Source organism: Nicotiana tabacum, chromosome 1 (assembly GCF_000715075.1).
Source record: "Nicotiana tabacum cultivar K326 chromosome 1, ASM71507v2, whole genome shotgun sequence".
NCBI classification, from domain to species: domain Eukaryota; kingdom Viridiplantae; phylum Streptophyta; class Magnoliopsida; order Solanales; family Solanaceae; genus Nicotiana; species Nicotiana tabacum.
Window position 1 is genome coordinate 65,859,899 of NC_134080.1, and position 14,940 is coordinate 65,874,838.

Sequence of the window (14,940 nt, forward strand, 5' to 3'; positions counted from 1 at the left end):
GCCATCTTCGCATTTGCGATCAATCTTCGCATTTGCGAGCTTGCGAAGCCTACATACCTACAACATACCAGCAATTTCCTAAGTCCAAATTTCACTCCGTGGCCTATCCAAAACTCACCCGAGCCCTTAGGGCTCCAAACCAAATATGCACGCAAGTCCAAAAACATCATATGGACTTGCTCGTGCGATCAAATCATCAAAATAACATCAATAACTATGAATTTAGCATCAAAATCAAAGAAAAATCGCATGAACTCTTAAGTTCAAATTTTAACAACCGAAGGTCCGATTCACGTCATTTCAAGTCCGTTTCTTACCAAATTTTACAGGCTTAACTTAAATACCATATAAGACTTGTACCGGACTCCGGAACCAAAATACGGGTCCGATATCATCAAATTCCAATACATTCAAATTTTAAAAAACTCTTAAAATTTCAGTTAAACAATTTTCTTCAAAAATTCATTTCTCGGGCTTGGAACCTCAGAATTCATTTCCGGGCATACGCCCAAGTCCTATATTTTCCTACGGACCCTCCGGGACGGTTAAATCATGGGTCTGGATCCGTTTACCCAAAATATTGACCGAAGTCAACTTAAATTCATTTTAAAAGCACCATTTATCATTTTTCACAGATTTTCACATAATGACTTTCCGGATACGCGCCCGGACTGCGCATGCAAATCGAGGTAAGGCAAAAAGAGGTTTTTTAAGGCCTTGGATCACAAAATTTACCTCTAAAATAAGTGATGACCTTTTGGGTAAAAGGTCATCACATAAATATTTTGAAAAATATTTTCCTCATAAATTTATTTTTCTCCAATTGGAGGAAAATATTTTCCCTATAAAGAGAAGGAAAAAATATTTTTCAAAACTCTTTTTTAATTTTCCTTCCATTCCTCGCCTCCCACCAACCCACCCCCACACCCCCAACTCACTCCACCCCAATCCCACCCCACCCTCGCCCCACCCTCGCCCCACCCTCATCCCCTCCCTAAATAGAAATATTATTAATTGTATTTTCTTTTTATTTTATAGATATCGTATTTTTTTCACTTCAACAAATGAGTATTTTCTTTTCATGAGATTAAAAAAGTTTTTTTTTTCATTTTAACAAAAAAATTACTTTCTTTTCATGATGTAAAAAAATATATGTTCTTTCATTTCAACAAAATTATGTAGTAAACAAAATTACAAGAAAATACACATGACTTTACACCATAACAAAAAATGGCCCATGTTTTTAAGTTTTACCCAACCTAGCCCATATTGTACATATTTTGAAAGCACTTGCAAATTAAAAACTTGTGTTCTTACAACCATTACTTTCACTCTCTCTTCTTCTCACATCTTCTACATATGCTTCAAAGGGTCGTCCGTCATTGCTGCTTCTTATCCTGTATCACCTGGTTATAATGTAAGAAAATTAAAGAATAGAAGTCCACCATTGAAGGCCATTCAAAGCTTTGCTTTCAAAAATAGAATTTTTTGACTTTGCTAGTTGTTTAGATTGGGTGTTGTTCTAATTGATTGAAAATATCAAAAGGAGTTCAAAATTTAAATTTGTAGTGATTTGGAGTATATTTGAGTAAGATTTGAGTTAAATTTTAGAAAAGATGCAAGGAAGAAAACGAAGTCAGCTTTTTTGTATAATGATGTATAATCTTGTATAATAGTGTATATGAATGTATAAACACATCTTATACACTTTTATACACCTTTATACAAGCGTCTGTAGATGAACTTCTTCCACGATTTTCAGTTGCAATTCTTGTTCAAAACCAGTCCAAATCTCCATTAAATGACTTCAAATTTTATATACAACCTCCTTATACTATGTTTAACAAGTCTAAATAACACCCACTCCAGATTTCTCATAAAATCAAATTCGAAATTTAAACTCACATGTTTAAGCTTGTTAAAAATTTAATTTTCACCATCCAAATGAATTTGATTTGTTTTGTTAAACTAATATTTGAGTCATAGTTACTGATTCAAAATTTAACTTAAAAACTTAAGCAATCTTTTGTAAACATTAAATAGTAATTTCTACAACCTATTAGAGTTGGATGTTGAATCTTAGCCTATTATTTTTGGGCTAGTTGGTTGTAAATTGAAATATGAGCCATAAATTTAAAAGCAGGGAACTTAGTTGTTCTTATGTTAAATTTTCCCTATTTTCTTTCATTTCAACAAAATGATGTAATAAGTATTTTCTTTTATTTTAACGAAAAGAGTTTCTTTTTCATGATGTAAAAAAAGTATTTTCTTTCATTTCAACAAAATGAGTACTTTATTTTCATGTTGTTGAAATAGTACTTTCTTTTTCAACAAAAAAAAAGAGTATTTATTTTAGTCATGGAATATTAATTTCAACGTTTTTGCGTAACAAAGTAAAACAACACATTAGTTCCTTTGGGTTTTTGTGAATTTTTAACAAAATAATTAAATTCTTGAAGAAAATAAAGTCATAAAAATGTTGGGTATTTGGGGGGGGGGGGGGGGGGGGACAGGAAACATAGGGACTTCGGGGAAGAGGGGTGAGGAGAGTAGCATAAAAAATTATTTTCCTAAAAAATATTTTCTATTCTCTAACCAAACACTAGAAAATATTTTCCGAAAGAAAAATTTCACTCACCAACCAAACAAGGAAAAATAAATGATAAAATCACTCATTTTCCATGAAAACAATTTTCCTTTCTACCAAACACACCAATGGTATAGCGCCAATTAATTTCTTCCAATGGTACCGCTGAGTGCTAAGTACTAAATATTTTGTACATGCTAAGAAAACAGGTTTTTGACTCCCCATCGGCTTCTTATTTGCCAGAGTAATTGGTTCTAAAGAAATGTGTAAAACGTCACATTTCATAATAACTTCATTTTGAATGCCTAAATGAGTAACATTTATAGAAATAGTGCATTTGAGGGAAAACAGCAGACAGGAAGCTACGTTGAGGTTCACAAGCCTATACCAATCAAGAACTAGACGAACAGAATTGTGTTCTATTCATTTAAATACAGCACAAAATTTGCAGACTTAGGGTGTGTTCGGTATAACGGAAAATGTTTTCTTGGAAAACAAATAGTAATCTTACTCATTTTCCGGTATTTGGTACGCAAATTAAGGAAAATAACTTCTCAAAAGTATTCATAAATAATTTAGATACAATAAACATGAAGCCATAAACTTTCAAACCAACAACCTTCCAACCCACAAATTTCATAAACTTCCACACTGCTAAACTTTCAAAACCGCAAACGTTCGAACCCGTAAACTTTATAATTTTCTAAACCCGTAAACTTCCAAACACATAAACTTCCGAACTTATAACTTTGGAACTCGTAAAATTTTGAATCTATAAATCGAAAGATGAAAAAACTATAACTGAAAATATATATAAAAATATTTTTTTCCCGGGGAGGGGGGCGGTGTGCAAAAAAATAAAAAGAAAAATAATTAAGGTAAAAAAAATAATTGTTTTTGCGGTGAGGTGGGGTGGAGGTGTAGTAGGGTGGTTGGTAATGAGAAAACTGAATTTTTTTTTTAAAAAAAAACCTTTGTCGGAGAGGGGGTGGGGTGGGTTGGTGAGGGTGAGGAAGGTTGAGAAGGAGTTTTGGAAAATGTTTTTCCTTCTCTTGATAAGGAAAACATTTTTCTCCAATTGAAGAAAAATAAATTCTCAAGTTACCAAATTATGTTTGTTATCTGTATTCCAACCAAACATGGGAAAATTGGAAAACATTTTCCGAAAAATGTTTTCCTTCGTACCAAACACACCCTTAGTGATTGGTCTTTGTGAGTTTCAATTCAGAATACCACCTGTCCGACATAAGATCTTGTCTTGCAGCGCTAATTATAGCATTCTTTGTGTTTTTTTTCCATCAGAATCTCGCGCCATTGTTGAATACCATCTGGTGCTGAAGATGAAGACACAAGTAACTCTAAAATACCCACTACAACCCCCCCAACACACACACAAAAGAAAGAAAAAAGAAACCACCTTCACGACGGGGGTATGATACATGTCAAAAAGTGTAACATGAAGCTAATGGAAAAGATTGAAACTTCTTGGTCCAAACTAGCTGAAATTATCATGTTTTTCCTGGACATATAAGGAGTATTATTGGTGTATCTAAATAGTGTTCTGCCAAAAAGTTCAACAAATTCAACAAACTAGCCTCTTGACAGAACATTACCAAAACTACGATAACTTCTTTGTCCCATGCACTACTTAAAAGAGCAGAAATACAGAGAGATAAATAAGATATTATTGAGTTAAATACATGAAAAGCCTTATTTGAAGCGAAAATGGCCACCATGAAGTGGTATGGAGATTGTTTTTAGATAAGATTAGATAAACATAAAGGAGCAGAAAAGCTATGGCTCTAATTCCGGATTGATTACCTGCTACTTCAGCTTATAGAAGTTCCATCATCTCCGAAGCAAGTATAGGATTATAAACAAAGGCAAGGTTGATTTATTAAGAGCCACGATGACGCCCCATTGGAACTTCAACACCAAAGGCAGGCTTCATCATCAAAATTCATGACATATAGATGTCTGAAATTCATGAAAATTAAGCAAATAAGCTACATATACACAACTAACAAAGAGAGTGAGAACCTGAACACCAACCAAAATATGTTTGATATACCTGAAATACTCTATACTGGATTCGAACTTTCAGGGACTTGAGCACCGAGGTTTAAAACTGATTCACGTAAACATCCATGCTTTTGCAAAGAAACTAAGGAAATAAAATTCAGATAAGAGTGCCATACAGCAAACAAACATTTGAATGTCACTTTTATGCGCAATTAGAAAATGAATGAAAGAACCACTTTACACATCATTTAATAGTGAACTGTAGCTGGCTTAATGTCCCATTATTCAAGACAAAGAAAACTAAAAAAGACAACCAAGCTTTGATAGGCCATCTTTCAGCAACATCCAATGCTTTATACTTCATAGTCACCTCGAGATAGGTACATTAGTGGTACACAAGGCTCAAGTGAATTCAACTTCACGAAGTAGACATTAGACGACTTCTGCACTTCTCCCGTCAAATAAGTATCATCCCTATTTTTTTCCAAAGAAAGGAGAAAGAATAGACTTATTAATCCATGGCCTGTAAAAGGCAAAACGCAGCTGCGTATGATGCAACTTAAAAGAAAGAGAAACCATTTGATTGAAGAAAATTCCTCTACCAGTTTACTTGGCTGAAGAAATCCTGCTTAAGAAATGCAGCTTGCTGCTTGAAGCACCAGTTTTTCCACTCTGTGCATGCCCTACATTTCCAGCTTCAATTGAATCTTCGTGTTTTGTGAATCTCTTGAAGGCATCAGCCAACGATGTAGAAGGAACAGAAGCATCGGTTGTTATCTGTAACAAATAAAATAAAAATAGAGCAATAGTATGCAACATGCATATACAGTAAACAAGACTACTAAATGAAACAAGAAGAATCTTTTGATGGTAAAATGTCACTCTATATTGAAGTCTGATATAATTAAAATCGGATAGATAAAATCAACAAGAATCTCCAGCCTACATTGAACTTACATTTTTTCCAGTACGATTATCAGGTTTCAGATAGGTTGCTGATCCATCACCACGTCCAAAACTACCTGATACCTTCTGCTTTGTAGCTTCAGCTAAGTGCGTGGCATTATTAAATCCTAAATGAAGATATAAAACCAGTTAAATATCAGTAAACTCTCAAACAAAAAATATAATTTGAGATTTACTCCTCTCTTCTCTGTATGGCAGATATTAAAGGGAATCGTTAATTGCCAAAACTATAACAAGGTTAAGGTCAGCTAAATGGAGCAAAAGTGGTCATACTTAAGGAAAGTTCATATGAATTGTGATAATTCAAACAGCTAGATCCAAGGTTTTAATCTGATAAGGAGTCACCCGGAAAGTTCAAAATCAAACTTCCTGCAGATTGCAAAAAGAGGAATTACTTCACACACACACACACACCCTAATTAGTTCTGTCTATACAGCAGCTCCAATAATTGACAGAATCACAAGACTACAAATTACTATCGCTATTCTACAGAAACGGCTGTCATCTTTGGAGATCGAAATCAGCAGATGAAAGAGCTAATTTGCAGCCGGAAGACAAGTTACCTTGCTTATTTAAAACCTTTGGCAATGCTCCAGTGCCAGTCGTTACAGAAAGTGGATGCAGGCTCTGCAATTTCCGAATGACAGAGAAAAGAACATCAAATCAAATTTATTTTTTATAAAGATGATATACAATACCAGATGTCTTCATACACGTGAAAAAAATATTTAAAGCCGATGAAAACAGCACTTTGGCCGAAAAACAAAGTGATGAAAGTACTAACTGGTAGTTCTAGCTGCGACCTAGAGCTCTGCGTCTGCTGATATTTCAAGATGGTCCAATCAAACACATAATCCAATTTATACCCTGATGGGATAGAGAACAGTAGTCACCGCAATACAATATTCAGAAAAAAATTCAATAAAATAACTCTAAATCCTGCGAGAATGCAGGTATGTTGGGAACTCTGCCCAAGAAAGATCAAGCCTATTTGCAAGAAACTTATAAAAGTACTGAATACGTCTTTCTGGGCAGATAATCCAATTAGGCTAGAGACCTTAGGTTAACCCTCTATAATTATGGACACAGAATAATTGACGCTTTTGACGTTCATTTTGCTTGTGCTAGAATCTGAATTTAAAATTGGTACCTTCACGAGTAAATAAGTCACGAAACAAGCGCTTCAGGAATCCATAATCAGGGCGCTGGTCAAATGTTAAAGAGTGACAATAATGCAAGTATGAAGCAAACTCCACTGGAAGAGATTTGCATAAAACCTAAAGCGAGAAAATTGAAAGTCAGTTGATTATCCATAAAACTCAATGAAATGAAAGTCACCGTGAATGTCTTAACCTAAAAATGTATTAATTGTAGCACCCATTAGCCATTACCACAATAATAGTTTGAGATACATCATCATCTGTATTGCTTGGAGTCTCAAAAAAATTTGCCTCACCCGTGTCGAATCCTCCAAAAAATATACTACTTATGGAAGACCTGACACGCATCCGAAGGCATTTTTGAAGAGTCCAAGTAATATAGATTATAATTTATTTTTCTGGTTTTGATTCAGCAAGCATAGAGCCCGAGCTTGGAACACGCCAATTGATACTCAAGGAAGCTTTAGATTTCAAATGGCCAAAGTACAGGTCATTTCCAAATTCTCATTTTGGATGAGAGTTAACACAACAACAACCACCTCAAACCCAGTGTAATCCCATAAGTGGGGTCCGGAGAGGGTAGTGTGTACACAGACCTTATCCCTACCTTGTGAGGGTAGAGAAGCTGTTTTCGGACCCTCGGCTCAAGATTGGATGAGAGTTAATATAAAGTTATAGAACAATCTATTTACGCCCCTTCTAGTCTGACCTATAAAAAATGTACCAACTCAAAGCAAAAAGAAAAAGAATCTAGCCATCCGCCCCCAAAGGGGAGGTTTACACTTTACAGGTCAAAGAGCTGAAGTGACATTCTTGGCAACCAAGGTTTGTCCAAACAGAGGCGACGTCAATTCTTTCCATCTAGTTAAATCTTGATAGGCAAGTTACATAGTACACTGGACGGATGTAGTAGGCACTCTGTGAATCAGCAAACGCGCAAGCAAGTTGGTCGGGACGCCACCTTTATATTATACTCCCTCCATTTAAATTTAGATGATCTACTTTGACTTGGCACAAAATTTAAGATAAAAAAAAGACTTTTGAAACATGTGGTCCTAGAAGCTTAAGGGTAAAAGCTTTGAGGGTCATGATATTGTATATGGCTATAAAGGCTTCGCATTAAAGATAAAGTGGGTAAAACGAAAAGTTTAAAGTTAAATTGTTTCTAAATAAAGAAATGTATCATTCTTTTTGGAACGTACTAATAAAGAAAGTGTGTCATGTAAACTGAAACGAACGGAGTAAATGTAACCAAAAAAAAAAAGAATCTAGCCATCAGCTTCCTAAAACATACCTCAATTGGTGTTGATACTTTTTTCTCACGGATCTTGTCGTATTTTTGCTTCTTGGTATCAGCTTTTAGACCCTGCCATGGAAGGCTACATGAGAAAGTCAAGCCATTAATTTTCTCAATAACAGAAAAGAACAAAAAACATACCAAAGAAAAATCAACAATAGTAAACGAGAAATAGCATTGAGGGAAAGTGGCCACACCTGCCTCTCAAGAAGTATAAAAGAACGTAGCCAAGAGATTCCAGATCATCCCTCCGACTTTGCTCTAAAGATTTTAAAAGAGGATATTTTAGTACAATGTCTAATCTCAGAGATAAGAAACCAACATACAACAGAATTTTACCTATCCCCAAATGTGTATTGCAACTGGCATACCTTGCTGTCCCTGTCAAGTTTTTGTTCTCTCTGTAACAGTACAAGAGGCAGAAGAGTACTCAGCACCAAGAAGTGGCAAGAACCACTGTTCAAGTAATTGGAAAGAACAAAAATAATTTAAACTGGGGAAGAAACAGAAAACCAGTAAAAGGGGTTTCTTTCTTAGGTCGTGAAGCCAACTGGGATTCTTCTATAAATAAATAGGATATGCCTTTCCAATTTTGACAAATTTCAAGCAATACACAGTTTTCAATCATCAACTCCTTAATAATAGCAAAGAACCAAATATCACATAAACAAAATAATAACAATCAATAAAATGCAAGTGTGATCAAATTTTCACTTAAAAATGAAGTTCTGTTACTGAAAGAGCAGGGCAAAAGGGAATATACAGAACAGTGAATGTCATATGCTTTCAGAGGAAAGTTGCATAAAACCAAATATAGGCACACCTGTAAGGAATATGACGGTTTGTGGCGGGATCACGATATCTTTTTGCAAGTCCGAAATCAATAATGTAAACCTGCTCCATCAATAGGGGCAACAAGAATACAAAGGCAAAGGTAAAACAGAATATTAGAGGAAAATCAATTATTGGTTAAATGACATGACCGCGAAGCTTATCTAACAAGATCATCACCTGATTTGCCTTCCTGCCAAGACCCATGAGAAAGTTATCTGGTTTTATGTCTCTGTGTAGAAATCCTTTTGAATGCAAATACTCTATTCTCGTGATCTAAGTTGTCACACAAAAGAATCCCCAGTAGTTATGAACTCCATTATTCATAATTCCATGATAGACGTCATGGGATAAAGGCATTAACAAAGAGAAACAGAGGTATGTAATATTTTGATTACCATCTGATCAGCCAACATTAGAACAGTTTTTAGTGAGAATTTCCTCCCACAGTGTACAACGAGGTCTTCAAGACTGGGACCAAGCAGGTCAATAATGAGGACGCTGTCATTCCCATCAACCCCACGCCATTTTATATTAGGAATACCACCTGAAATCAAAACAAACAAGTAATAACTAATAATGAATAACAAAGATAACAAACATTAAACATAAAGATAAAGGAAGACATACTTCCTCCCTGAAGTATAGTGTACAGCTTTGCCTCATAAAGCAACTGAGGGTGTCTTGTCTGCCTATTTTCCTGCAATCACAGAGAGCAGAATCAAATGACTGATTCGGCCTTTCTAGCAACCACAACTAAGATTTCTAACTCAAATGTTGCTTAAAACTAGATATCCTCACATCCTTCATCCATGTCGTTGATGTTTGGGCATCTTATGTAAGTATTTTTTTTTTTTGAATAATCCATTCTAAAGAAGATTGTTTGTTGGAATTAAACCAGGAAATACATCATGCTATAGAAATGGAAGAGGTAGGATAATTATGGGATTCAAATTAATCTACAAACTACATTGGTCAATCAGTATTACGTGTTTACATACGTAGGAGCACAAATCAAATATAATCCTTAGGAAGACTATCACTTTAGTCTTGAAACTGTTTTTGTGAGCACAAGGATGGCTTCTATTTAACATTACATACAGATGACAAAACGAGTAGCTAATCACATAATGCAAAAGAAGTGACACAACTATTTACTAAAAGCAGCCATAGGCAAATGAGCATACCAAATCCCGTTTCAGAAAGAAACCCCATTATATTGGAACTTGGGACTAAATTGGAACTAGAGGTCAGAGGAGTAAACCACATCTGTCCAAACAACTAAGTACACTGACAATGATGATGATGATGATGATGAAAGATTTGCCTGAGAGGAGAATGCTTTATGGAAGCAAATGTTGCAAATAGATAAAAGAATAAATATTATTTGGAATGGAGGAAGTTCTTTATTTCCATTCAGTGGGTGATACACCATCCGAAGGTTGCCCACCTTCAAGATGGCACTACTAGGAAAATGGTTATGAATATTTCCTCGGATGATTATTAGATGCTGGACGACTAGCAGAGGGTGAAACTCTTATTGAGTGAGCTAGTGAAGTGAATTATAGAGGGGATGGAAAAGTACTCGAGATGCATTGGCTGTAATGAGGATAATGATATTAGAGTACATCTCTCAAAAGATGTATGGTACAAGGGATACCATAGGAGAATGTTATTCGTATCGTAGGTATATGGTTTGGTGATGGTCAGGTGAATGTCATAGAAGTTACAGAAGCCAATTACTTGAATTCGGATGGTCGGTGGACCATGAGATATAAGTTTTAGAAGGGCATCTAATATTGAGAATGCGACGAGGTTGAGGAATTTCTCCACTAAAATGCATGATTATTCAGTGGGGGAGGGAGGAGATAAGACTATATCCAAGTGGCAGAGACAAAATCCTTTACAATTTATTCATATTGGTTGGAGTTGGCATGGAGGGGGTGTAAAAGGGAAGGAGATAAGTTTGGAAATCACAAAGCAGTGTACAATATGGAATATCCTTTTTAGAGAAAATTATGGGATGCCATTTTAACAGTGGACAACTTAAGAAAGAGCATGAGAATTTTTTAGAACTGGTGTTAAGCCACATGCTCACTTTGTATAAATTTGTTCACATCATTTTGGTGTTTTATAATAAAAATGTTAATTGATCAAAATATAAGGTAGACTAACAATCAACAATGAAGCGCCACATCCAAAGCTTACAATTTTAAAGCTGTAGTAAATGATTAATATAGCTAGATAAATAACAACAGCAACTGCCAAACAACTGCTGCAACAACTTCTTAAACCAAATAAAGAGAGGGAGAGATAAAATCTAGGCAAGAAAGCTTACAATTTTGACAGCAACAATCTCAAAGGTTTCGATGTGGGTAGCTGAAGGTTTAGCATACAGCATAAAAAAACAATCAGATTCTATAAAATTTAATAACAACCTAAATATCCAAAAATATAGAGAGAAAAAGAGAAGAAGGGGCAGACCCAGATATATAACGCCAAAAGAGCCGCTTCCAATCTTCCTACCTAGCTTGTACTTCTCCCCAATTATTCTCTCCATATAGATTTATTACCCCTCCTCCTAGTCTTTTCTTGATTCAATCAACGGTGGATTTTGTGAATTGAAAACCAACAAGTAATACAATGAAATGGAGGCAGGATTGAAATCATGGGGGAGAAGAATACAAGTACTAGACTTGACTTTTCCTCCCTAGGACGGGATTTTTGTCCACATAATCATTATGGTCGTTGGGTGAGTTTTTGACCAAATGGTCCCTCATATTTAAGAGTTCGTCTAATTTTATCCTTTTAAAATATAACACTCAGCATAAATAGTCCTCTAAGCTTTTATTTTGCTGCAATTTTGATCTCGGACAAACGGGATAATAAAATTTAACGAATGACTTTACACAGTGGTGAGTCTGGTTACTGCTCAAAACTAACTATTTAAGCTAGCGTTTGACCATAGATTTTAAATTTATTTTGAAAATCTGATTTGGATGAAGTTTGTTTGAAAATGAAAATGTGTTTGGACATATTTTTTCAAAACATATTTTCCAATTTTATTTTGGAAAAATATGTATATAGTTCCCAAGTTTTTGGATTTTGGCCCAAATCAGCAATTGGGATGATTTTGGGGTTTGGGATTTGGGATTTTGCCAAAATATGGGAAAAATGTATAGCCAAACATGAGTTTTGAAAATAAATCCCAAATTTATTTTGGCCAAACGGGGCCTAAAAACTCTTGGCCGGGTTCTTCTCAAATATCGCTTCGAAATTTCAATAGGATTGCACTCTATAGTTAATTTTTGTAAAAATAGCACGGTCTAGTCAGTTTTCGGACTGGTCATTCAAAAATAGCCAGCGTTTACCAATCCAATGAAAAAACACCGCTTCGTTGAAATTTTTTACTAAGTATATATAATTAAAATACAAAAATAAAAAAACGAATAAATATAATACAGTGACACCACTCAGAACATATAGCATGGCAGCTATCTTGGTCAACCGTGTTGTTTTTCTAGGGAAAACCAAGGTTCGAATCGCCGTAGCTTCATTTCTTTGTTTTGGAAATTTTGCGCCTTTCTTATTTATATAAGAAGTAGTAAATAAAATTTAAAAAATTACCAAGTTAATAACAAATGTAGATATTATCCCTTTTTATGAGAAAGAAAATCACCAATAAATAAAATACATTTGGTTTAATTCATAAATTTTATTTATTTGTAGCAAATAATCCATGTAATGTACAATTAATTATATATTACCAATGAAGATTAATTAAGTTTTATCTAATTAAGAAAATGCAAAACTAATAAATAAAAAAATTAAAATAAAAGTTGCATAGATTCTTAAAACTACTAACTACCCAAATAAAATAAATTAAATTATTGTCATATTTGTTTTGGAAATTTTGCGCCTTTTATATTTATATAAGAACTAGTAAAATTATCAGGTTAATAACAAATGTAGATATTATCCCTTTTTATGAGAAAGAAAATCACCAATAAATAAAATACATTTGGTTTAATTCATAAATTTTGTTTATTTGTAGCAAATAATTTATGTAATGTACAATTAATTATATATTACCAATGAAGATTAATTAAGTTTTATCTAATTAAGAAAATTCAAAACTAGTAAATAAAAAATTAAAATAAAAGTAGCATAGATTCTTAAAATTACTAACTACCCAAATAAAATAAATTAAATTATTGTCATTTGTATATTGAGAAGTTGAAAATTTCTATGAGAAAAAAGACATATATTTTGACAAAAGAGCATTAGGAAGACCTCATCCTCTTACCTTGCAACGTAAATGTTAAAACTTTTATTTCTTTAATTTATTGCATTATTTTGGTAGTTAAAGCATGCTTTTATGGGATATATTTAATTTAGTAACTGCAACATTAATTAGAGATAATGACACACTTTAAAAAATAAAATTCACCAAGCATTCACAAGAACATTCAATTTTTTAATAAAAAAACTTTCAATAACACTTAATAAGATAAGAAACAAAACCAATTGTGTGTAAATCCTAATATTAGAATAATAAGTATTGTTTGATAGTTGATTATGAACTTCAATAAATTTTCAATCATCTATAGCATAATCCGAAAATCAAAAATACTTTATTCATAAAGTTATTAACTTGTTGTCTAGTGATTTTTAAACTACTGAAAGCCTACCCATTCACAATGTTAAAAATTTGATCGGTAAAATCTATTATAACATGTGATTTTCTTAATTAATTATATTATATTATATGTTAATTTACAGTTATCTACAAATTGTCAATGCCATAGATTAATGCCTAGTGAATTAAACGTTTGATTTTTTTGGCACAACCCTCATAATACAAGTAAAGCTTCACAATGATGGTGGTAGAATTATCTTTGTTCCTTAAGAAAGGTCACAACTCACAACGCCCCACATTTTCTTTGTGGGGCCATTCTTCTTTTGATCTCATCCTTATTTGCTTTGGTTTCTTTCTTTTTCTTTTGAACACCAAAAATAAATAAATCTTTGAGTATTATGAAAACATGGAAAGAAACTGAGAATTTTGAAAAAGAACATTAGAGTAAACAAGTTATAAATTTACGAAACCTATTTGAAGAAAATTTAAGGAGTTATTAGTGTAAGAAGAAAAAGAACTTTAGACAACAAAAAACAATTCAAAAGAGTTCATTGAAGAAAAGAAATAGAGGCAAAAAGAATTAAGAACATATAGAAACATGTGTTTTTAAAATGATGAATCTATATATAACATGAAAAGAAAAGCACATTAGAATCTCACTTCGACATATGAGAAAATCACGACTCAAAGTTATTACAATTGTAAAGTATAAATATATACAACAAAAAACAGATATCAAAATCTTTATGTCTTGTTTGAAAAAAAAATCACTACTTCAACTTATACAACATACACCTAAAGATGACAAGATCAAAGACCATTAATGAGAATTGTGAAATAGGCTTTACTTCGATTTTCGCCTCATCATTTGACACTTCCTCTTAAACAGTTGTCACGACCCAAACCGAAGGGCCGCGATGGGCACCCGGTGCCTTACTCAATCGAGTACCAATATAACATATCTTTCTTATTATACTATCTTGAGTAAATGAGCCAGAAACCCGTCATGAGATAATAAGAATAAAACGTAAAGGGAATACTCAACATATGATAACCCAACATGATATACAAACTTATACATGTGATATACGGGCTTATAATGCCGACATGACCATTTGTAAACTCAACACATAGGCCAACAAAGCCATACAAGTATCCATAAACCTGACATCTATCTACAAGCCTCTAAGAGTACATAAAATCACAAAGGTTGGGACAAGGCCCGCCATACCAATCAATACATATCCAAAGCATACTAACCAAATAGGCAACTCTGGAGCAAGTGGAGTGTACCAACACCTCCGCTGAGCTGATAGCCTACTAGGAAGACTGTCAACCTATCAATCGGGACCTGCGGCATGAAACACAGTGTCCCCAGGCAAAAAAAGAACGTTAGTACAAATAAAGTACCGAGTATGTAAGGCAGGAAAGCATAAA

General features: G+C 33.8%; 1 protein-coding gene across 4 annotated transcripts; it reads right to left on the bottom strand.

Moving 5' to 3' along the window:
• Positions 1-2,993: 2,993 nt before the first annotated feature.
• On the bottom strand, positions 2,994-11,618 carry LOC107796350 (uncharacterized). 4 transcript variants are annotated; one of them, XR_012708402.1, is made up of 18 exons: positions 11,349-11,618; positions 11,203-11,243; positions 9,495-9,564; positions 9,263-9,411; positions 9,045-9,140; positions 8,857-8,927; positions 8,373-8,434; positions 8,231-8,294; positions 8,031-8,115; positions 6,727-6,853; positions 6,361-6,443; positions 6,140-6,203; positions 5,567-5,682; positions 5,212-5,386; positions 4,980-5,083; positions 4,659-4,751; positions 4,409-4,564; positions 2,994-3,921 (listed from the first exon to the last, which is right to left on the bottom strand). XR_012708402.1 is itself a non-coding variant. In XM_075251185.1 (15 exons), exons 1-14 carry the CDS (start codon positions 11,422-11,424, stop codon positions 5,216-5,218), a joined length of 1,275 nt encoding a protein of 424 aa, XP_075107286.1. In that variant the 5' UTR covers positions 11,425-11,618; the 3' UTR covers positions 4,798-5,083; positions 5,212-5,215. The 4 variants fall into 4 exon arrangements, 1 of the variants encoding a protein (XP_075107286.1); XR_012708400.1 differs by lacking the exon at positions 2,994-3,921 and having other exon boundaries at positions 4,101-4,564; XR_012708405.1 differs by lacking the exons at positions 2,994-3,921; positions 4,409-4,564; positions 4,659-4,751 and adding an exon at positions 5,849-5,944 and having other exon boundaries at positions 4,798-5,083.
• Positions 11,619-14,940: the final 3,322 nt, after the last annotated feature.

Coding starts and splice junctions, on each gene's coding strand:
- LOC107796350 (XM_075251185.1), bottom strand. CDS start 11,424: ATGGAGAGAATAATTGGGGAGAAGTACAAGCTAGGTAGGAAGATTGGA. Junction 11,244..11,348: donor TTTTGGCGTTATATATCTGG/GTCTGCCCCTTC, acceptor CTAAACCTTCAG/CTACCCACATCGAAACCTTT. Junction 8,295..8,372: donor CAATACACATTTGGGGATAG/GTAAAATTCTGT, acceptor TAAAATCTTTAG/AGCAAAGTCGGAGGGATGAT.